At 42.9% G+C, this 25,395-nt stretch overlaps 1 protein-coding gene across 29 annotated transcripts in view; it reads left to right on the top strand.

Annotated features, from left to right (window-relative positions):
* The window catches only part of LOC144495599 (focal adhesion kinase 1), a 528,227-nt gene that overhangs the window by 411,894 nt on the left and 90,938 nt on the right, over window positions 1-25,395 (top strand). For all 29 annotated transcript variants that reach the window (XM_078215780.1, XM_078215781.1, XM_078215769.1 and 26 more), the window contains 4 exons: window positions 10,871-10,986; window positions 12,817-12,917; window positions 15,529-15,618; window positions 20,208-20,412. In XM_078215780.1, coding sequence (XP_078071906.1) covers window positions 10,871-10,986; window positions 12,817-12,917; window positions 15,529-15,618; window positions 20,208-20,412 — 512 coding nt within the window. The remainder of the gene's footprint in view (window positions 1-10,870; window positions 10,987-12,816; window positions 12,918-15,528; window positions 15,619-20,207; window positions 20,413-25,395) is intronic.

Raw genomic sequence — 25,395 nt, 5'->3', positions numbered from 1 at the left:
AGAAAGCATGTTTTCGGCTTTTATATGCTAGTTTGCTTCTCATTTTCAGCCCACACCATTGGCTAGCAGCAATGCAAAAAAGTCAACCCAATGTAAGGCTTTCTCTGTCAGATGAATCCTCAGCTGTACCTCCTCGTGGAAACTGGGTCCCAAGTGGCCCCAAGCTAAAGCTTCAGAGGAACTGTGAGATGGTTTGGCACCCAGACATCCAGTGTGCAGGCCCACTGTCATAGAACATAGAACAGTACAGCACAGAACAGGCCCTTCGGCCCACGATGTTGTGCCGAGCTTTATCTGAAACCAAGATCAAGCTATCCCACTCCCTATCATCCTGGTGTGCTCCATGTGCCTATCCAATAACCGCTTAAATGTTTCTAAAGTGTCTGACTCCACTATCACTGCAGGCAGTCCATTCCACACCCCAACCACTCTCTGCGTAAAGAACCTACCTCTGATATCCTTCCTATATCTCCCACCACAAACCCTATAGTTATGCCCCCTTGTAATAGCTCCATCCACCCGAGGAAATAGTCTTTGAACGTTCACTCTATCTATCCCCTTCATCATTTTATACACCTCTATTAAGTCTCCCCTCAGCCTCCTCCGCTCCAGAGAGAACAGCCCTAGCTCCCTCAACCTTTCCTCATATGACCTACCCTCCAAACCAGGCAGCATCCTGGTAAATCTCCTCTGCACTCTTTCCAGCGCTTCCACATCCTTCTTATAGTGAGGTGACCAGAACTGCACACAATATTCCAAATGTGGTCTCACCAAGGTCCTGTACAGTTGCAGCATAACCCCACGGCTCTTAAACTCCAACCCCCTGTTAATAAAAGCTAACACACTATAGGCCTTCTTCACAGCTCTATCCACTTGACTGGCAACCTTTAGAGATCTGTGGATATGGACCCCAAGATCTCTCTGTTCCTCCACAGTCTTCAGAACCCTACCTTTGACCCTGTAATCCACATTTAAATTTGTCCTACCAAAATGAATCACCTCACATTTATCAGGGTTAAACTCCATTTGCCATTTTTCAGCCCAGCTTTGCATCCTATCTATGTCTCTTTGCAGCCTACAACAGCCCTCCACCTCATCCACTACTCCACCAATCTTGGTGTCATCAGCAAATTTACTGATCCACCCTTCAGCCCCCTCCTCTAAGTCATTAATAAAAATCACAAAGAGCAGAGGACCAAGCACTGATCCCTGCGGCACACCGCTAGCAACCTGCCTCCAATCCGAAAATTTTCCATCGACCACCACCCTCTGTCTTCGGTCAGACAGCCAGTTACCTATCCAATCGGCCAACTTTCCCTCTATCCCACACCTCCTCACTTTCATCATAAGCCGACCATGGGGGACCTTATCAAACGCCTTACTAAAATCCATGTATATGACATCAACTGCCCTACCTTCATCAACACACTTAGTTACCTCCTCAAAAAATTCTATCAAATTTGTGAGGCACGACTTGCCCTTCACGAATCCGTGCTGACTATCTCGGATTAATCCGCATCTTTCTAAATGGTCGTAAATCCCATCCCTAAGGACCCTTTCCATCAATTTACCAACCACCGAAGTAAGACTAACCGGTCTATAATTACCAGGGTCATTTCTATTCCCTTTCTTAAACAGAGGAACAACATTCGCCATTCTCCAGTCCTCTGGCACCATCCCCGTGGACAGCGAGGACCCAAAGATCAACACCCAAGGCTCTGCAATCTCATCCCTTGCCTCCCACAGAATCCTAGGATACATTTCATCAGGCCCAGGGGACTTATCGACCTTCAGTTTATTCAAAACTGCCAAGACATCCTCCCTCCGAACATCTATTTCCTCCAGCCTATTAGCCTGTAACACCTTCTCTTCCTCAAAAACATGGCCCCTCTCCTTGGTGAACACTGAAGAAAAGTATTCATTCATCACCTCGCCTATCTCTACTGACTCCATACACAAGTTCCCACTACTGTCCTTGACCGGCCCTAACCTCACCCTGGTCATTCTTTTATTCCTCACATAAGAGTAAAAAGCCTTGGGGTTTTCCTTGATCCGACCCGCCAAGGACTTCTCATGTCCCCTCCTAGCTCTCCTAAGCCCCTTTTTCAGCTCATTCCTTGCTAACTTGTAACCCTCAATCGAGCCATCTGAACCTTGTTTCCTCATCCCTACATAAGCTTCCCTCTTCCTTTTCACAAGACATTCCACCTCCTTTGTGAACCATGGTTCCCTCACTCGGCCATTTCCTCCCTGCCTGACAGGAACATACCTATCAAGGACATCCAGTATTTGTTCCTTGAAAAAGTTCCACTTTTCATTAGTTCCTTTCTCTGACAGTTTCTGTTCCCAACTTATGCCCCCTAATTCTTGCCTAATCGCATCATAATTACCCCTCCCCCAATTGTAAACCTTGCCCTGCCGTACGGCCCTATCCCTCTCCATTGCAATAACAAAAGACACCGAATTGTGGTCACTATCTCCAAATTGCTCTCCCACAACCAAATCTAACACTTGGCCCGGTTCATTTCCCAGTACCAAATCCAATGTGGCCTCACCTCTAGTCGGCCCATCCACATATTGTGTCAGGAAACCTTCCCGCACACACTGCACAAAAACTGCCCCATCCAAACTATTTGACCTACAAAGGTTCCAATCAATATTTGGAAAGTTAAAGTCCCCCATGACAACTACCCTGTGACCCCCACACATATCCATAATCTGCTTAGCAATTTCTTCCTCCACATCTCTATTACTATTTGGGGGCCTATAGTAAACTCCTAGCAACGTGACCGCTCCTTTCCTATTTCTAACTTCAGCCCATATTACCTCAGTGTGCAGATCCCCCACGAAGTGCCTTTCCGCAGCCGTTAAACTATCCTTGATTAACAATGCCACTCCTCCACCTCTTTTACCAGCTTCCCTACACTTAGTGAAACATCTATACCCCGGAACGTCCAACAACCATTCCTGTCCTTGTTCTACCCACGTCTCCGTAATGGCCACAACATCGTAGTCCCAAGTACCAATCCACGCCCCAAGTTCATCTACCTTGTTCCGGATGCTCCTTGCATTGAAGTAGACACACTTCAACCCACCTTCCTGTCTACCAGTACCCACCCTTGACCCTGATACCTTCCCCAATACCTCACCACCCTCACTGACTTCTGGACTACAACTCCCTTTCCCACTCCCCTGACAAATTAGTTTAAACCCCCCTGAAGAGCCGTAACAAATTTCCCTCCGAGGATATTGGTGCCCCTCTGGTTCAGGTGCACCCCGTCCTGTTTGTACAGGTCCCACCTTCCCCAGAACGTGTTCCAATTATCCACGTATCTGAAACCCTCCCTCCTACACAATCCCTGCAACCACATATTTAACTGCACTCTCTCCCTGTTCCTCAACTCGCTATCACGTGGTACCGGCAACGTACCAGAGATGACCACATGTTTTGTCTTGGCTCTCAGCTTCCAGCCCAGCTCCAGAAATTCCTGCTTTAAATCCCCGTCCCTTCTCTTACCTATGTCATTGGTACCAATGTGCACCACGACTTGTGACTGTTTCCCCTCCCCCTTCAGAATCTGGAAAACACGGTCTGAGACATCACGGACCTTGGCATCCGGTAGGCAACATACCATCCGTGAGTCTCTTTTGCTGCCACAGAAACTCCTATCTATCCCTCTAACTAACGAGTCCCCAATAACTATCGCCCTCCCGCTCTCCCCCTTTCCCTCCCGAGCCACAGAGACGGACACAGTGCTGGAGATCCTCTCACTGCGGCTCCCCACTGGTATGTCATCCCCCTCAACCGTATCCAAAGCGGAATACTTGTTGCTAAGGGGAACGACCACCGGGGATCCCTGCACGGACTGCTTCCTCCCAGCCCCTCTCACCGTCACCCATCTGTTTTCAATCCTCGGAGTAACTGTATTCCTAAAGCTTGTGTCTATGGCCATCTCTGCGTCCCTGATGATCCTAAGTTCATCCAACTAAGTTCATATGAACCCCAAGATCTCTCTGTTCCTCCACAGTCTTCAGAACCCCACCTTTGACCCTGTAATCCACATTTAAATTAGTCCTACCAAAATGAATCACCTCACATTTATCAGGGTTAAACTCCATTTGCCATTTTTCAGCCCAGCTTTGCATCCTATCTATGTCTCTTTGCAGCCTACAACAGCCCTCCACCTCATCCACTACTCCACCAATCTTGGTGTCATCAGCAAATTTACTGATCCACCCTTCAGCCCCCTCCTCTAAGTCATTATTAAAAATCACAAAGAGCAGAGGACCAAGCACTGATCCCTGTGGCACTCCGCTAGCAACCTGCCTCCAATCCGAAAATTTTCCATCCACCACCACCCTCTGTCTTCGGTCAGACAGCCAGTTACCTATCCAATCGGCCAACTTTCCCTCTATCCCACACCTCCTCACTTTCATCATAAGCCGACCATGGGGGACCTTATCAAACGCCTTACTAAAATCCATGTATATGACATCAACTGCCCTACCTTCATCAACACACTTAGTTACCTCCTCAAAAAATTCTATCAAATTTGTGAGGCACGACTTGCCCTTCACGAATCCGTGCTGACTATCCCGGATTAATCCGCATCTTTCTAACTGGTCGTAAATCCCATCCCTAAGGACCTTTTCCATCAATTTACCGACCACCGAAGTAAGACTAACCGATCTATAATTACCAGGGTCATTTCTATTCCCTTTCTTAAACAGAGGAACAACACTCGCCATTCTCCAGTCCTCTGGCACCATCCCCGTGGACAGTGAGGACCCAAAGATCAAAGCCAAAAGCTCTGCAATCTCATCCCTTGCCTCCCACAGAATCCTAGGATACATTTCATCAGGCCCAGGGGACTTATCGACCTTCAGTTTATTCAAAACTGCCAGGACATCCTCCCTCCGAATATCTATTTCCTCCTGTCATGTGGATATGTGCTGACACCCGTGAACCAAATTCCTAACCAATGGCAAATAGCTTCACTGTCTTTTGGTTGCCTCAGGAGAGTTGAAGGCCAAGAGTAAACGGTGACAAAAAATCTGGAGTGGAGCCCAAAGGCAGACTGATAGGTCCTGCAACCAATTCAGTGCTTTGCATTCCTTTAGGCTCAACTGGACAAGTTGAGAGGGAGACCCTGACATTTAGGAAGCTCAAGATCTCCATAAATTTTGTCCATGCTTGCACCGTGGAGAGAACAGGCCAGTTTTGCTGGCCCATTGACACAACACTGAAGTCAGCATTAATGAGTGATAAGCGCAACTCAACTGACGCAGGGAATGGTTGCTACAGGCTGTCTGCAACATTGAGAAGGGTAAATGTGTCCTTCTGGCCAATCATTGTCCATCTCGGGTCAGACAGTCCCTGACTAGTACGATGACCCACAATACTCCCATTTATTTCAGTGGTTGTGTGAAGCTTAAAGAGTCTCTGTTCAACAAATGAGCAGAATCAATTCCACCAGGCAAATCAACGAAACAAATGAAAATAAAGAAAATGCAAACTCTTTGATTGGCAAGTTGGAATGTTAGGACCATGTGCATGGAACTGACCAATGACTTGCAGCTGATTGATAATGTGCACATGACAGCTGTGATCAACATAAAGCTTGATAGGCCGAACAGTGACATAGCCTCCCTACAAGAGACCAAGCATACTGAGAGTGGATCAGTGAAAGAAAAACATTACACATTCATTTGGCAGGGTAAGAGCTCAGAGGGAACATATGCACAAGGTGTAGGCTTTGCTGTAAGGAACTCTCCACTCTTGTTGATAGCACCCCTCTCAAAATGGTTAGGAATGTGTTTTCTGCATGCCCCCCACTTCAACTGGTGCCAGTTAAGAACAAAGAAAATTACAGCACAGGAACAGGCCCTTCGGCCCTCCAAACCTGCACCGACCATGCTGCCCGACTTAACTAAAACCATATCCCTCGATTCTCATCTCATTCATGTACTTGTCAAGACGCCCCTTAAAAGTCACTACCGTATCCGCTTCCACTACCTCCCCCGGCAACGAGATCCAGGCACCCACTACTCTCTGTGTAAAAAATCTGCCTCGTACATCTCTTTTGAAACTTGCCCCTCGCACCTTAAACCTATACCCCTAGTAATTGACTCTTCCACCTTGGGAAAAAGCTTCTGACTATCCACTCTGTCCATGCCTCTCATAATCTTGTAGACTTCTATCAGGTCTCCCCTCAACCTCCGTCGCTCCAGTGAGAACAAACCAAGTTTCTCCAACCTCTCCTCATAGCTAATGCCCTCCATACCAGGCAACATCCTGGTAAATCTTTTCTGTACCCTCCACACCCTTCTGGTAGTGTTGCGACCAGAATTGAACACTATATTCAGGCGGCCTAACTAAGGGTCTATAAAGCTGCAACATGACTCGCCAATTTTTAAACTCAATACCTTGGCCGATGAAGGCCTTCTTAACTACCTTCTCCACCTGCATTGCCACTTTCAGTGATCTGTGTACCTGTACACCCACATCCCTTTGCCTATCAATACTCCTAAGGGTTTTGCCATTTACTGTATATTTCCTATCTGTATTAGACCTTCCAAAATGCATTACCTCACATTTGTCTGGATTAAACTCCATCTGCCATCTCTCCGCCCAAGTCTCCAACTGAAAAGGCCAAAAGGCCTGTTTCTGAGCTGTAATTTTCTATGGTTCTATGATCTATATCCTGCTGTATCCTCTGATGGTCCTCATCGCTATCCGCAAATCCACCAACCTTTGTGTCGTCCGCAAACTTACTAATCAATCCAGTTACATTTTCCTCCAAATCATTTATATATATATTACAAACAGAATATATTAACTTCATGAGTATTTATGCTCCAGCACTGTGCTCCACCACAGAGGCAAAAGACTATTTCAATGAGGAGCTTGAAGCTGCTCTCAGCAGAATCCCTAATCAGAACCTACCATCAGCATTGCATGACATTCCTGCATCAGACATCATAACATAATAGCCTAGAAAAGATCAATGAGAACTGAGAGAGACGACATTAAATTTGCTGCTATCATGAGCTTTCTGCAACCAACACTTCCTTTCAGCACAAATCATGTCACAAGGTGTCTAGGTGACATCCATTGGCACCATTTGGACCTGATCATCACCAGCCGTAACACATACAGATACCACAGCGCTCTCTGATGCAGATCGCTCCCTGGTACACACCAGTGTTAGAATGCAGTTTTTCATTCAAACCGAAATGGCATCCTCTTATCAATGCCAGCCATACTAACTCCCCAGATTAAAAACCAACAGTTCCTCAATACAGCTGAACAGACACTCTAAGACGCTCTCACACAGTGCAGAAGCGAAATACTTCATGACACCATTTAAACCATTGTTTCCACTGGAAACAATGCATTTTAGATTCCACTGGAATCTAAAACGCAGGCGCACAGTCTCAGGATAAGGGGCAAATTATTTAGGACTGAGATGAGAAATTACTCACTCAAAGGATTGTGAACCTTTGGAATTCTCTGTCCCAGCGGTTTGTGGATGCTCCATTGCTGAATATATTTCAGGCTGGATGACAGATCTTTGGTGTCTCGGGGCATCTAGCGATATGGGGAACGGGCAAGGAAGTGGAGTTGAAGCCCAAGATTTTATTGAGTGGCGGAGCAGGTTCAAAGGGCCATATGGTCTACTCGTCCGATTTCTTACAGTACTCTCAATATATGGAAAGCAAAAGCAGAAAAATGCTGACTCGTTTCGAGGTTAGTGCCACTGTGATGGAACCTGTCATTGAAGCCAAGCATTCCCACTCTCATTAATTCGGACAGAGATCTGGTAGAGGAGACTGGATGTACTAAAAAAATGCTCAAAGGAAAGTCCAACAGACTGCTTATTGGTATGCCAAGCAACTACTGGTCACAACTTTGCCCGAATATCTAGATGTCCTTTGACACTGTGTGTGTATGAAAGGATCAAAAAGGCAACAGGTTCTTTTGTAAAAAAAGCAGCTCCATTGTAAACAAAATAGAGGAAGTTATTCCCAACTGCAATAAACAGTTGGAGAGGTGGAGGTGGGTTGAACACTATGAATTATACTCGTAAGGAAAGCACTGACACTAAGGAAACTCTAGGCACTATAGAAAGTCTGCCTGTCAAGGCAGAGTTGGATATCAAACCCACGGTGGAGGAGTTTCACAAAGCAATTGACTTGCTTGCCATTGGCAGTTGATATACTATCTGAACTCATGGAGCATGGGAAACTGACACTCCCACAACACTTGCATAAACTTCTCTGTTTCTGCTGGAGAAAGGGGGCAGTGCCTCAGGATATGGGTGATGCAAAGATTTTGATTCTCTGCAAGAAAAGAAGGGCAAATAAGTAACAATTGAAGAGTCCCCCTGCTAAGCATTGTGGAAAATTTGCCCATGTTACCCTTGTCAGACTGCAGATCCTCAAATTCTGGCGTGGTTTCTGAACAAGAAGATCTATAATAGACATGATCATCTCAGTCCTGCAGTGCAAGAGAAATGTCGTGACCAACGGAGGTCACTGTATATGATGCCTTTGTTGATCCCACCATGGCATTCTGCCATGTCAGCAGATGTGGCCTATTTAAACTGTTGGAGGAAATTGTCCATCCACCAATACTGCTTGATGTGCTCTCTTTTCGTGACGATGTAATGGGTAACATCAGCTATGACGGGGCAACATCAGAACAGGTTTGCGTTCTGGCACCTACACCTTTTGGCATATTTTTCTCTTTGCTGATGTCCTATTCCTTTAAATCATCTACAGAGGATGTCTGCGTACATACCAGACTGATGAAAAGTTATTCAGTCTTGCTTAATTGAGATCCAAGAAAAAGGTATGCTAAGTGCTCTTCAGAGAGTTATTCTGCAGTGAAGAAGCCGTGCTAATATTCCATAGCGAGGAACACCTGCAGCAGCAAATGGACAGAAGAACTCTCTTGGGCTGTAAAGAGCTTGATTCAGCCATCAGCATCAGTAAGATAAATGTCATGGTGCAGGTTGTTGCAATGCTGCCATCTAGCTAGACAGTGTGCCCCTGGAGGTTGTTGATAGCTTCACATATTTAGACTCCATGATTGCCAGCAATCTGTCACTTGATGCTGAAGTCAACACATGTATCACAAAAGCTGCAACTGTCCAAGCTGAGGAAGTGTGTGTGGAATAATAGCAATCTGAATAAGAACAGCAAACTGTAAGTCTACCAAGCTTGCATCCTTTGTGCACTCAACAGTGGCTAAACCTAGACATGCAAGACAGTTTCCACCCTCATTGTGTCAAACGTATTCATGCTGAGTCAACAATGTCATCAATTGGGTGTGTTCATCAAATGGGTGATAACCTTGTACTCAAAGACCTTCCATGTGGTGAGCTGGCCCCTGGGTCACGACCTCCTGGGCACCCTTTACCTCCACTACAAGGGCATCTGCATGTGAGATAAGCTGATAGCAGACATTAACGCTGACCACTGGGAGACAGTCACAATGGTCGTGAAAAGTACAACAGGCCCTTCAGCCTTCCAAGCCTGTGCCGATCATGATGTCCTAACTAAAAAAAAAACTTCTGCCCTTACTTGGCCCGCATCCCTCTCTTCCCTCCATATTCATGTACCCATCCAGATGTCTCTTAAATGTTGATGGATGTGCCAGCTTCCACCACATTCTCTGGCAGCGCGTTCCAGGCACCCACCACTCTCTGCATGCAAAACTTCCCCCGCACATCTCCCTTAAACTTTCCCCCTCTCAACTTGAACCTGTGCCCCCTTCTAATTGTCACTTCCACCCTTGGAAAAAGCCTCTGTCTATCCACCCTGTCTATGCCTCTCATAATTTTGTAGACCTGAATTTTGTAGAATCTGATGTCAGGGAAGGCATTTTAAGAGGCAAGCAGAAACCAAAAGCTGAGCTGGCTGAGAAGAGGGTCCAGAGAAAACAGACGTCACTGAACGCATCTTCTCAACCCACTTTATTAATCTGCAACAAATGCAGCAGAGACTGCCATGCCAGAGTGAGGGTCCTGAGCCACACCAGGTGATGCTTACCATGGAGTTGACCAGAGTGCAAATCATTGTCTTATGAAATGGAAGGCTGCCATAAACCATAAAGATTTGGTAATTCTTGAAAGAATGGAAATGTTTTTCACCATTTACTTTACCAAATCTGAAAAGGATTTGAACAATTCTATTAGCTCTTCTCTTAACCTCCTTTGTTATAATGAAAAAACCTTGTTTCTCTCGACTTTCATAAATAAAAGTCTTCCATTCTTGGCAACATCTTGGTGATTTTATTTCTGCACACACTCCATAACTATCACATGCTTCCTGAATAAGGCTTTCAAAATTGGATACAATACGGTATCCTAGCTATGACATAACCAGTGATTTGTATCATTTCTTCAGACATATGCTCAGTAATTTCATTTGTTCAGCTGTTTCTAGATTTTGTGAGACTTACACGGATTGAAGATTAACATAAGCCATAACAAGATGAGATTCAAACTGTTTTCTAAAGTTTATTTTGAAATTAAACCTGCACAATAATAAGTGGTTTTCCTTAAGGTTTGCAATATGATACATTTACAATAATTTGTTTTTGGTCTTTGTCAAAAGAATAATCCTTTCAGAATTGTTTTTTAACAGGGAAGTCCAAAGATGTGTGGGTTAAGTAGATTGGCCATGCTAAATTGCCCCTTAGTGTCAAGGGGGCTAGCTAGGGTAAATGCATGGGATTGTGGGGATAGGGCCTCGGTGGGATTGTGGTCAGTGCAGATTCGATGGGCCGAATGGCCTCCTTCTGCACTGCAGGGATTCTGTGATTCTAAGTGATGTTTTTAATTGGCTTTTGTTTTGCGCTCAGCTGCGGTCATTCTTACAAGTCAGAAAATACAACTTGGACTTGGCCTCCTTAATTCTGTATGCCTACCAGCTCAGCACAGCACTCTCTTATCTGGAGAGCAAGAGATTTGTACATCGGTGAGTAAATGTGCAATTTCGTCTTGTTGTTTCAAGGAAAGGACATTGTAGGGATGTAAATTTGGATGTGGGTATTACTGGCATTGTTGCCCATTTATTTATTACTCAGTGGATATAATGGGTGTTTGAACTAAAAACAAAGTGCCACTCAACTCTTGAGTTGTTTGGAAGTATGTTCCATGCATGTCCCAAATCTCGGGCTTTTTTTCTCCCTATTTGAGAAACTGAATATATATTAAGTGCTTGATATCTGGCAGAGATGAGCAACCTTACTTTTTTAATGTTGCACAGTTTATTAATGGGAAGAAAATAATGAACGGAATTTAACCTTATAATGTGTATCCCTACATATGAAGGGAAACGAAGTGCCACCTGCTGGATTACAGATGTAATGCCAGAACAAAGTGAAACTGCCTCTTGGTGACAAGTTGCTTTAAATAAGTGCGACATACAAATGCACAAAGAATTATGAGCAAACTAACAAAGTAAAGAAACCAGAAAAACCTTCAGTCGTCATTGAAATGAGATTAGATTCTGGGAGTCACCAAGAATTGGAAGAAGCTAGCCTTCTGACAGAGGTCACTCAATGCTAACTCAGATTAATTTTGCTGTAAAATCACTGACATATTCAATATTAAAGCTTTAGTAAGAGTTGCCTTTAATCGGAGAGCTGGATGACAATGTTTCTCTTCTTTCACTGTGGGTTTGGGTTTTCTCCAGTGAAAATGAACTGTTTTGTAGCTTTTTTAAACCTCTAACATAACATATAGCTTGCTATATTCAATGATGGGAAAGAAGACAATTCATCAAATTGCACGATATTATGATTTGTTTTCGTCATTAATCACAACAAAATGCTCAAGCCGATTTTCCTTTATATAAGCAAAAGTACATTGAATTCTTCTAATCACTAAAATCAAGGTAATGCACTCTCTGAAGTATATTTAATAAGTACTTCATAGCAATAGTCTGCTGCTAGGAGGAATCATACCTTAAAAATACAGAAAAAGATAACTTGTAATCAATTCTCTGTGCGACCCATCCAAGCAAGGTATTTTTCTGGTATGTAAATAAAATTAAAGTTAAAGTTTATTTATTAGTGTCACAAGTAGACTTACATTAACACTGTAATGAAGTTACTCTGAAAATCCCCTAGTCACCATACTCCGGCGCCTGTTCGGGTACACTGAGGGAGAATTTAGCATGGCCAATGCACCTAAACAGCACGTCTTTTGGACTGTGGGAGGAAACCAGAACACCTGGAAGAAACCCACACAGACACGGGGAGAACGTGCAAACTCCACACAGACAGTGACCCAAGCTGGGAATCGAACCCAGATCCCTGGCGCTGTGAGGCAGCAGTGCTAACCACTGTGCCACCCTAAATAAAATTATTAATGGCTTCAGTAATGACATGCCATTTAATAGAGTTGTCACAAACGAAAGGGGATAAACTTGATATCTCAAAAATTGAAGATAGAATCAGCCCCCGGGCACTGGGATTGGTGAGTGGTTGATGAGCTGTTGGACAGCGGGAAAAGCTGTTGATTTAGGTGAGAGTTAAATTGTATTGTTTGTAGCAACTTGTGTTTTGTAAATTGTGGCCCTTTAGTTTGATGGATCATGATTCCTATGTTAATACCACTATTAAATTGACAAGCCTTTGAAATGCAGTTTAACATAGAGAAAAAGCTTGTTGTCCAGTGAAAACGCTAATGTGAATCATCATTGCATCTGAAAGAACTGAAAAGGATTAATCTGACCAAATAAGCATCATCTCTTCAGAGGAACACTAAAAGCACTTTAATCTATACTTTTTTCTCCTTGCAGGGATATTGCTGCCAGAAATGTATTGGTATCCTCATTGGACTGTGTAAAGTTAGGAGACTTTGGTTTATCAAGATACATGGAAGACAGCACTTATTACAAAGGTGGGGATCAGAGTAAAACCAAAAGCATAAAGGTTTGGATGAGGCTGTCTCTGTAAATAACAAGAGGAAGTGCTGGAAATCTCAGCAGGTCTGACAGCATCTACGGAGAGAGGAACAGAGTTTAACATTTTGAGTCGGGACTGTTCCAAAGAAGTCATGTTGGACTCGAAATGTTCACTCTGTTTTTCTGATCACAGAGGCCGACAGACCTGCGAGTTTCTCGGTATTACTTGTTTTTTTTATTTCGGGGCACCAGCATCTGCAATATTTTGCTTCTACTCTGTAAATAGCATTCTGATAATGTGCCAACAGTGAGTTATTTGAAATATGAGAACCATTAGATTTTTAACATAACAATTTGTAAACCTGTCTGATTTAATACTGGTCCAACGAAATCCTTCACTATTTGTTTGAAATCCTTTGGCATTTACTTCATAGAGGGTGCATTCCCCAGCAATACAAGCATTTGAACATGAGTCGAGTACTATTGGCTCTTCACATCGTTGTAATTTGCAGTTCTTGTTGTGTGGGCCTTGGAAACAATTATTGCAGAATGGAAACATGAAGAATCTGAAAATGAAATATTTGGCAGAATATCAAAAATCTTATCAATTTAGTCATTGGGTTTTATTCTGGATTAGATTAACATATACCTGAGTCATATTACTACCAGTTAATCTAAGTCATTGCATATTTTTTAGTTTTTATTTTATTAGTATCACAAGTAGGCTTGCATTAACACTGCAATAAAGTGACTATGAAAATCCCGAGTCGCCACACTCCGGCGCCTGTTCAGGTACACTGAGGGAGAATTTAGCATGGCCAATGCACCTAACCAGCACGTCTTTCAGACTGTAGGAGGAAACCGGAGCACCCGGAGGAAACCCATGCAGACACAGGGAGAATGTGCAGTGACCCAAGCCGGGAATCAAGCCCGGGTCCCTGGCACTGTGAGGCAGCAGTTCTAACCACTGTGCCACCTTTATGATGTGAAAAAGGAAGATCTGCATTTTCCTGGTTCTCAGATTAAATACAATGGCCTGGAATCTTCACATGTTTGTCGTCCAAACATAAACACAACTGAAGTAACCCAAAGGATTACAGAATTTAAGATGTAAGCAAGTTATGCCCGTAGCCACTGCAGTCTTGTGCACTGGTTCAAAAGTCAGTTCAAGTCATCTCCACCCACAAAATTGACCACACCCCAGATTGGCTTGACCATTATGCCCATTGTACCCATTTAGGGGAGTTTGTCACATTACGCCCAGAATTACACGCACAGACATTAATCCATCATTAAAGACCTGCTCCACTGACCTATCAATCGAATCTCTCACAGGTCTGTCTCTCATACTTAGCTATGATAACTTTAAATTTAGTTTAAATGAGTTCAAATTCAGAAAATTATCATCTGTGGTACATGAAACATGTGATCAGCAGCCAATTTATATAATTGATGATCCTGTTTCTTCAACTGCATCAAGCCCTCGAATTACTTGAATACGTTTTCAATTACGTTGAAACCTTATTGGCCATTTAAAAAAAAATTCATTAATGGAATTTAGGCTTCTCTGGTAAGGCCGCATATATTGCCCATTCCTAATTGCCCTTTAGAAGATCGTGGTAAGCTATCTCTTTGATTACAGAAGGGTGGCTTACTATGCTATTTTTAGAGGGCATTTAAGAATCAACCACATAGCAGTGGGTCCAAAGTCACAGATTGGCCAGGCCAGTCCAGGGTAAGGTTGGAAAATTCCCTTTCCTAAGCGAGATTAGTGAACCAGATAGGTTGTCACAACAATCAGCAGTTTAATGGTCACTTTAACTGATAACTTTTTATTCCATATTTATTTAATTGAACTTAAATTCCCTAATTACTTGGGTGGGATTCGAATTCCTATATCCAAATCATTTGTCTGGACCTCGAGATTGCTCAACCAATGACAACCACAATGCTACTATTCCAGCAATGATGAATTGCACTGAGTAATGCTTCTCAATTGTGCTGATTCAAGGGAGAGTTTACATTCTGACTTGTGCTACTGTGTTTGAGCAGAAACTTGGCACTAACTTCACTTTGGCAGAACCAACATCTTTGGGTGGCATGGTGGCACAGTGGTTAGCGCTGCTGCCTCACAGCATCAGAGACCCAGGTTCACTTCTAGCCTCGGGTGGCTGTCTAGGTGGAGTTTGCACTTGCTCCCCGTGGGTTTCCTCCGGGTGCTCTGGTTTCCTCCCACAGTTCAAAGATGTTCAGGTTAGGCGGATTGGCCATGCTAAATTGACCCTTAATGTCAGCGGGATTAGCAGGATAAATATGTGGGGTTATGGGTACAGGGCCTGGGTGGGATTGTTAATGGTGCAGAATTGATGGGCTGAATGGCCTCCTCCTGCACTGTAGGAATTCTATGATAACCATCTAATAGGAGACACATATTCCCTTCCAATTGCAGTTTCAAGTGGAAACTCAGGCCTTTTATAATGCATAAGGATTGCACTACTTTGCTTTGTGAGGGCTTTCTTCAAATTTGTATAATTGATGAACAGGATTAGATGTGGAAATAAAGGGATTGATGGTGCTTTTTGTGAATCTGTGTCATTCTCTTGGCAGCCTCGAAAGGGAAGCTACCCATCAAATGGATGGCACCTGAATCAATTAACTTCCGCCGGTTTACCTCAGCTAGTGATGTATGGATGTTTGGTAAGTTTATTTCAACTCCATTCAGATACATAGTGCTGCTTTTTAAATGAAATATAGTTGTCCCCTTTAAACCTCTCTCCCTATCTTTGACACCCTCATGTCCAATAAGGCGTGCAAGAAGAACATGGACTTCTTTATCACTAAGAGTCAGACAAGTTGTGCAATTGTGTCTAAGGTTTTCCACTCCACTTCTCTTTAAACTGAAGTGATTATATCCTGAATTAAAATCCCTCGTCCACTAACCAAACCTCCCCCAGCCCAAATCCTAGTGTATTTGCATGTGTCGTATCTGATCTTCCCTGTCTGAGCTTATCATCCATTAGATTTAGTACCTGCTTTCTTAATCCCAGCCACACTAAATTACTGACTGTGCAAACCTCCCTTTCTGACTTCCATGCTGGCTAACATAGTAATTCATTCATTATTCTCAGGCAATATACCCCTCCTTTTCAAAATGACCAACATCACCAACCTCCTCCTTCCCTGCTTAGGATACGCTCCCTTTGTCCTTAATGTTGCTCTATTCGGCGACTGTACTACCATTCATTTCAATCAAGGCTGATCATTTAACCCCCTTTTAAAAGTAAAGTAAAGTTTATTGATTAGTCACAAGTAGGCTTTATTCACATGATCATGAAGTTATTGTGAAAGTCTCCTAGTTGTCACACTCTGGCGCCTGTTCGGGTTACACTGAGGGAGAATTTAGCATGGCCAATGCACCTAACCTGCGCATCTTTGGATTGTGGATAACCATATCTCCCAATACCCTTACCTAACAAAAGTCTATCAATATCTGGCTTGAAAATTTTAATTGATCCAGCATCTATATCCTTGTAGATCGAGTTCCGTATTCTACTATCCTTTTGTGTTTTTTTAAAAAAAGTGTTTTCTGATTTCATTCATAAATGACTAGTCTCCAATTTTAGAATTAAGATCTCTTTTATTCTGGATTCTCCCTCAAGAGAAAATAGTTTCTCTCTACCCATCTGATTAAATCCCTCAATCATTCTGAAGACAAGTATTCGTTTGGTAGTACAGAACATGAATATTGCTGAAAAAAGAGACATGTCAAAGCTTTATCAGCATTCTCCTCTCTCACAGCATGAGTTGTTGTTTTGCCCTGAAACTGATATTCTTGCAAAGTGTCCTGATGAGTGCAAGACAGAAAGCTTGCCATGTCTCTCTTTTCAGCAATACTCATTTCAAATACTCATTGACTAGACCACCCAATAGCTATACAAATTAAATGAATACATACAAAGTTATTACAAGTCCCAAAGCTCTTGAACTTTCAACTTCGCCCCCAAATTCACATCCATTTTTCCTGCCGTTACTGCATTCAGGATTCCATTCCTGCCGTCTGCTGTGACTGTGACCAGAATGCATGATTCCTCATTGACATTCCTGTAGTTTTTGACCTGGCTAGCCACACCATTCTCTTCGACTGTCTTTCTTCTATTGCTCATCTAGGTAGGTTTCCTCTCACTTGCTTCCACCCTTATCAATTTTATTAACATCAGATCATCTCCAGCAGTGGCTTCTCTTTCTGCCCTGCGCCATAACGTTTCATAACACCCAGCTCTACCTCTCCACAGCCTGTCTCCATCTGTTTGCTCTAACTTTGTTGTCAGAGTACCAGACTAATATCCAGTGTTGGTTGAGCTACAACTTCCTCCACGTAACATGAAGGAAAGACAGAAGTGTTCACCTTTGACTCGCGTTGTCACTCTTTTCCCTAGGTTGCCACTGATGCATTGCCCTCCCCTACCGTTGCTTTGGGTCAAACCAGACTATTCACAATCACTTCATCCATTTCAATCCCAAATTAGGATTCTGATTTAATATATCGTTCATAATAAAGAACCCTGTCTCTGCCCCTGCCCTAGCCCTCTGCTTAAACCCTCATTCGTCCCTCCAGCCTTGACAATTCCAGTGCCCTGCTTATAAATGCCCCATGTTCAATCAGGATCATCCAAAACTGCTGCACATACTTATACTGCACCAATTACTCCTCATCTAGCACCCCCATGTGCACGTTGGGCTACATTGGTTTCTGGTTTCCTCCTGTGTTTCCAATTTTTAAATCACGTCATTGTGTTTATATTCTTTCTGGTCACACCCTTGCTCTTTAATCTCCTGTGACCCACATCACCATTTCACACTCCATGAATTTTGACATTTTTGAGACTCACCCCTACTGTGCAAACTTTGGTGGCTGTGATGAATGTTTTGAAATTCCTTCCATAGACATTGCCCATCTTCACTTCTCTCTCCTCCTTTGATGTAACTTGCTGGTTACATCCTTTCAGAAAATGTCAGGCCATGTCAACAAATCAATTTGATGTCTCAGACCGAATTCTCCTCATCTAGCCTAATGCATGTGACTATAAAATGCTGCTTTAAAACACAAACTCCTGCATTTGATTTCAAAAAGCCTGCAATAAATACTGCATTGTAGACTAATGACTACAGTCAGAGCATGTGTAATTGATAGGTAGCAAGCAGGCTACATATCAGAAAAACGAGAGCTGCAGTTAAAATTATTTACTCTGACAGACTAAAGGTTGGGAAGTGGTGTTGCACAGAGATCTCTGCCGGCACCATAATTGTTCACGATTTGCATTAATGAATTGGACTCCGGAATCACAGTACAATTTCAAAATTTGCAGACGGCGGAAAATTTACTGCACAGTAAATTTTTAGAATGAGCATGTAATTGGCAAATGTAATTCAGGATCAAAATTTATTTATTTATTAGTCACAAGTAAGGCTTACATTAACACTGCAATGAAGTTACTGTGAAATACCCCTAGTCATCACATTCCGGCACCTGTCCGGGTCATTGCACCGAACCATCACGTCTTTCAGAATGTGGGAGGAAACAGGAGCACCCGGAGGAAACTCACGCAGACACGGGGAGAACGTGCAAACTCCACACAGACAGTGACCCAAGCCAGGAACCGAACCCGGGTCCCTGGCGCTGTGAAGCAGCAGTGCGAACCACTGTGCTACCGTGCCGGCCAAGTTACATCAAAGGAGGAGAGAGAAGTGGAGTTAGGAAATGTCTATGGAAGGAATTTCAATATGGGAGACATGGTGCATTTTGGCAAGAAGAAGAAAGGGGCTTCATACTGTTTGCATGATAAGAGCCTGATCGAGGTAGAGGAGAAAAACAATAGGCGCAAGTACAGGAATTGCTAAGAAATAGTGACAGAAGGTCTGAAGCCTTTTTAAAAAGCAACACAAACACTGGGATTCACCTGATGAGACCCTCTAAACATATCCAAAAAGGTCCAGTGCCTTATGCTCAAAAGTTCTGGAGTGTGGTCGCCTCAGATTGGCTGGGTGTCCTGATCTAAAAGGGCAGGCTGTTAAATAACTATTGGTCTGCCATTTCCCTTTGGCAGACTCCTAGCAATACTGTTTAGGCAGGAATGCAGGGGAGGAGATCCAGCACCTTGATTTGATTTGCTTTATTATTGTCACATGTATTAGTATACAGTGAAAACTATTATTTCTTGCGTGCTATACAGCAAAGCATACCGTACATAGAGAAGGAGAGAGTGCAGAATGTATTGTGTTGCATAACATGGCATCAATCTTTGAGATATCAAGAGACAATTCTATTAAATGGCATGTTCTTAGTCATCACTGAAGCCATTAATAATTTTATTTAGGGCGGCATGGTGGCACAGTGGTTAGCGCAGCTGCCTCACAGCGCCAGGGACCCGGGTTCAATTCTCGGCTTGGGTCACTGTCTGTGTGGAGTTTGCACGTTCTCCCCGTGTCTGCATGGGTTTCCTCTGGGTGCTCTGGTTTCCTCCCACAGTCCAAAGGATGTGCGGGTTAGGTGGATTGGCCATGCTAAATTGCCCCTTAGTGCCAGGGGGACTAGCTAGGGTAAATACATAGGGTTATGGGGGTTGGGCCTGGGTGGGATTGTGGTCGGTTGCAGACTTGATGGGCCGAATGGCGGCCTCCTGCACTGTAGAATTCTATGATTCAGTCCTTTAAGTACTGGATGCAGCTGGGGTTCATTTCTCTCAAAAAGGGAAGGCTGACAGGTGACCTGATAGAGGTTTTTAAGGTAATGAAAAAATCCAGAAGGGAATTCAGGAGAAAGTACTCAAAGAATGGTCAGAATATGGAATGAACCAACTCAAGGAGTAGATGAAACAGCTGGGACAGATTTGAGGGGAAGCTACATAAGCACATGAAGGAGTTCATGTTAATTTTTCTGAAGATTGCTTGTAGCAGTTTGTTTTGATATATTGAGCCGAAATTGTAAATGAAAATACTTGGCCTGACACTGAGATTATAGCACAGTAACATTGGGTAGAGACTATTCTAACCAATGCAATGGACAACATTTAAGGAAGCCTAATGCATCAGATCAGGGGGATTTGGAGGATCGTGAGGCAACTGGTTTTATTTTGGGTATTAAACATGTGTACAAAACTTGATGTTTTCTCTGGCGAAACCAATTGGTTCAATTCACTAGGCAAACTGCTGAAAGGAGAGTTCACTTTTAAGCTACAATAGTTTAATATTAAAATTAAAATGTTTTAACTTTTTATTTCTATGTTTAGGTGTTTGTATGTGGGAAATTCTAATGTACGGAGTGAAACCATTTCAAGGAGTAAAAAATAACGATGTAATTGGTAGAATTGAAAATGGTGAGCGGTTACCAATGCCTCCAAACTGTCCTCCAACGCTCTACAGCCTTATGACAAAATGCTGGGCATATGATCCGAGCAGAAGGCCACGGTTCAATGAACTGAAACAGCAGCTCAGGTAGGAAGAAGTCCTCATTATCTTTTGATTAAGTTTTGACCAAACTAAATTGCAGTAATCTCAGAATCACCATGTACTAGTGAGCGTAAGAATAGGAGGATTGATCAACTGAACATGTGGCTGGAGAATTGATGTTGGAGGGAGGGCATCAGATTTCTGAGACATTGGGACCTGTACTAGGGCAGGTGGGACCTGCACAAGATGGATGGGTTACACCTTAACAGGATAGGGACTGATTTCTTTTTTAAATCTGTAATTAAAAGTCGACTGATCATGAAACGATTGTTGATTGTCATAAAAAAAACTCTGATTCCCTAATGTCCTTTAGGGAAGGCAATCTGCTGTCCTTACCTGGTCTTGCCTGCATGTGACTCCAGATCCACAGCAATGTGATTGACTTTTAAATGGCCTAGCAAGCCACTCCTTTCAAGGGCAATTAGGGATGGACAATAAATGCTGGCCTAGCTGGTGACACCCATATGAAATAATTTCTAAAAATTTGTAATTCTCACAGAGGTTGTTGGGGAGGGTTTAAACTAGCTTGTAAGCGGGAAGGGAATTGAAGGAATAGCTCAAATTGGAAGGAAGTAAAGCTGGTAAGAGGAGGTAGAAAAGTGCCAAGACCAATTAGGGGGCTGGTGAAATGCAGGCAAGCATCAAATAAGCTTAGAATGTGGAATAATGTCAAAAAGACAAAGTTAAGATCATTCTACCTGAATGCATGCAAGATTTGCAACATGGTAGATGAATTAAAGGCACAAAAGAGGTAAATGTGCATGATCTAATTGCCATTATGAAAACATGGCTGCAGGGTGATCAAGACTGGGAAGGATATTCAACATTTAGGAAGGACAGTCAAAAAGGTGATGTTACATTGACAACAAGAGATGGGATCAGTGCATTTCTAAGACAGGATCTCCAATCTGAAGAACAAAATGTGGAATTTGTTTGGAGCTAAGAAACAACAATGGGCAGCAAATATTAGTCTACCATCAAACAATAGTGATAGTGTGATGCATGGTCTTAATCAGGAAATTAGAAAAGCTTATAGCACAGGTAGTACAGTGGTCATGGCTGACTTCAATCTGCAATATCGACTGAGTAAACCTAATCCGTATTAATGCTGTGGACGTGAGTTTCTGGAGTATTGGGGATGGCTTTCTGGAACAGTATGTTGAGGCTATTTTAGATCGAGTATTATGTAACAAAAAATGACTAATTAGTAACCTTGTTGTGAAAGAACTTTAGGGTTGAGTGACCATGTTAGGAACATAGGAACAGAAGCAGACCATTCAGCTTGTCAAAGCTGCTCTGCCATTCAATCCAATCCAATTCAATAATATGATAGAATTTTACGTTGTTTGAAAGTGAGGTAGTTCAATCTGAAGCCAGGGTGTTAAATTTGAACAAAGGAAATTATGAAGCTATGAGGGGCAGATTGGCTGAGATGGATGAGGCAATGGATAGTCTTTTAAAAATTATGTAATTTACAGCAACTGTATGTTCCTCAAAAAAATCAGACTTCAACCCAGATAAATGCGTCGTGGTCCATTTTGGTAGGTCAAATGGGATGAAGGAGTACAATATAAAGGGAAAGACTCTTAGTACTGTAGAGGATCAGAAGGACCTTGGGGTCCGGGTCCATAGGACTCTGAAATCGGCCCTGCAGGTGGAGGAGGTGGTTAAGAAGGCGTATGGTGTGCTGGCCTTTATCAATCGAGGGATTGGGTTTAGGAGTCCGGGGATAATGATGCAGCTGTAAAAGACCCTCGTCAGACCCCACTTGGAGTACTGTGCTCAGTTCTGGCCGCCTCACTATGGGAAGGATGTGGAAAAGATTGAAAGGGTGCAGAGGAGATTTACAAGGATGTTGCCTGGATTGAGTGGCATGCCTTATGAGGACAGGCTGAGGGAGCTCGGTCTTTTCTCCTTGGAGAGACGAAGGATGAGAGGAGACCTAATAGAGGTGTATAAGATGTTGAGAGGCATAGATCAGGTGGACTCTCAGAGGCTTTTTCCCAGGGTGGAAATGTCTGCTACGAGAGGACACAGGTTTAAGGTGCTGGGGGGTAGGTACAGGAGAGATATTCGGGGCAAGTTTTTCACACAGAGGGTGGTGGACGGAATCGGCTGCCATCAGTGGTGGTGGAGGCGAACTCAGTAGGGTCTTTTAAGAGACTCCTGGATGAGTACATGGAGCGTAATAGGATGGAGGGTTATAGGTAGGTCTAGAAGGTAGGGATGTGTTCGGCACAACTTGTGGGCCGAAGGGCCTGTTTGTGCTGTAGTTTTTCTATGTTTCTAACCGTGGCTAACAAAGGGAGTTAAGGATTGTGTAAGAATAAAAGAAAAGGCCTATAAAGTTGCCTGAAATAGTAGTAAACCTGAGGATTTGGAGGATTTTAGAATGCAGCAAAGGAGGATTAAGAAACTGGAGAGAATAGAATGTGAATGCAAAAAACATAACAATGGACTGTAAAAGCTAACAAAGGTACATAAAAAGGAAATATTTAGCTAAGGTGGAGTTATGAGAATTTATAACAGAGAATAGAGAAATGGTAGAGAAGCCAAATGATTACTTTGTGTCTGCCTTCACTGAGAAAAATATAAGGCATCTTGGAGATCCAGGGGACCAGTTAGAATGAGCAATTGAAGGAAATTAGTATCAGTAAGAAGGTTGTGTTAAAGAGAATAATGGGACTGAAGGATGATAAGTCCCCAGCACCTGATATTCTATATTGCAGAATGTTAAAAGACGTAGCTTTATGGAGATAGTGGATGTGTTGCCTATCGTATTCCAAAATTTTACAGATAATTTGATTCTCAGTTCCTGCAGATTGGAAGATAGCAAATGTAGCTCCACAAGAGAGAGGGGGAACAGGGAACCAAAGGCATGTTAGCCTCTCATGATGCTAGAATCTATTCAAAAGGATGTGACAAATGAACACTTTGGTAATAATGATCTTATTGGGCAGAGTCAACATGGAGTTATGAATGAGAAAACCTGTTTGATGAACCTGTTGGAGTTTTTTGAGGATGTCACTCGCAGAATTGATAAATGGGAGACGGTGGACATAGGATACTTGGATTTTCACAAGACCTTTGATAAAGTTCCCCACCAGAGGTTTATCAGCCAAGTTAAAGCACATGGGATAGAAGGTAATATAGTGGCATGGAAGGATTGGCTAACAGACAGAATACAGAGAATGGGAATAAATGGGTCATTCTCGCATTGGCAAGCTGTGGCAAGTGGGGCCTGAGCTGCTTGCAGTATATATCAATGATTTGGATTGGGACAAAACTAATATTTTTCAGTTCGCAGATGACATAAAGCTAAGTTGAATGTTTGTTGGGAGGAAGATGCAAAGGGATTCAAGAGGATTTGGACAGACATAGTGAGTGGGAAGAACATGGCAGATGCCATGGAAAGATGAGGTTATTCACTTTGGTAGAAGGAACAGATGTGCAGAGTATTTCTTAAATGGCAAGCGAAAGTGTAAATATACGAAGGGACTCGGGTGTCCGCGTCAATGAGGACAAACATGCAGGTGCAGCAAGTAATTAGGAAGGCTTTTGGCATGTTCGCCTTTATCATAAGAGGATTTGAGTGCATGAGTAGCAAAGTCCTGCTTCAATTGTACAGAACATTGGCTAAATTGCACCTGGAGTACTGTGTGCAATTTTGGTCCCCTTACCATGGAAAATATGTTATTGCCATAGTGGTCGTGCAGCAACGGGTCACCAGACTTGTTCCGGGATAGCAGGATGCACTGCAAAGAGTGAACTGGACCTTTATTTTTCTGGAGTTTTGAAGAATGAAAGATGATCTCATTAAAACATACAAAATACTTAAAGGGATAGACAGGGTAGATGTAGGTAAGATGTTTCCTCTGGTCGGAGAGTCCAGAACTAGGGGGCACAATTTTGAAATAAGGGGGATGCCACCTAGGACTGAGATGAGGAGAATTTTTTTTCATTTGGATGATTATGAATCTTTGGAATTCTCTACTCCAGAGGGCTGTGGAAACTCAGTCTTTGAGTATGTTTAGAGATTGACTGATGTCTAAAGTGGATGATCGGCCTTGATCATATTGGATAACGGAGCAGGCTCAATGGGTTGAATGGTCTACTCTCATTCCTATGCTACAGATATGATTTAATTTCCTTTTCTGACTGAAGCTCATACTCTCGTCCAACAGTTAGTACAGTGCTGAGGCTCTGAGCTGAGACTCTGTCTGCAAGTGGACGTGAAATTTCCCATGGTACTTTTCAAAGAGCTGGGAAGTTGTTCTGGAATACTAATGATTATCCCTCACCCAACATCAATAAACAAACAGAATATTTGGTCATTATCACATTCTTGTTTGTGGAATCCAGCTGTGCATTGACTTCTACTACATTTTCAAATGCTTCATTGGCTGTTTAAGCAGTTGGAATGTATTGAGATCATGAAAGGCATATGTAGAAATGGTGTACATGTTTTTCATATTAAGTGAAACAGTATAAAAAATCAAAAACTAATGGTGTCAAAGTTCAGTTGAGCAGTTTTGTTACTGTTCCTGTAATAGTTTTTAGTGGGGTTTATATTTAGCACTCTTCCGTTGTGAATGTTCCTCCAGAAATTGTATCATGTTGTAAAGAAGGCTTTTTGTGTGGTCAGTTACATTTGGATTTTTCTCACTTGGGACCGATGAGCAAATTTCGGAAAGATGAGGTTTGGCATAACATTATCAGACATTTTAATCCCAGATTTTTTTAAAATTCCAATTTCTTTTGTATTGAATTCAAATTTCACCATCTGCCATGGTGGGTTTTAAACCTGGGTCCCCAGACCTTGTCCTGAGTCTCTGAATTATGAGTCCAGTGACAATGCCACTATGTCATTGCCTCTCCTGAGCTCAGGCCAGTTTCAGGGTGCATGCACACTCACCCTCGGAGTGGCGTGTGAGGGTGACGGTGAATGAGAACCCTTGCAGTATGCCA

This window comes from Mustelus asterias, chromosome 7 (assembly GCF_964213995.1).
Source record: "Mustelus asterias chromosome 7, sMusAst1.hap1.1, whole genome shotgun sequence".
NCBI classification, from domain to species: domain Eukaryota; kingdom Metazoa; phylum Chordata; class Chondrichthyes; order Carcharhiniformes; family Triakidae; genus Mustelus; species Mustelus asterias.
Note: the sequence above shows the minus strand (reverse complement) of the source record. Positions and strands in the feature narration are given on the sequence as shown.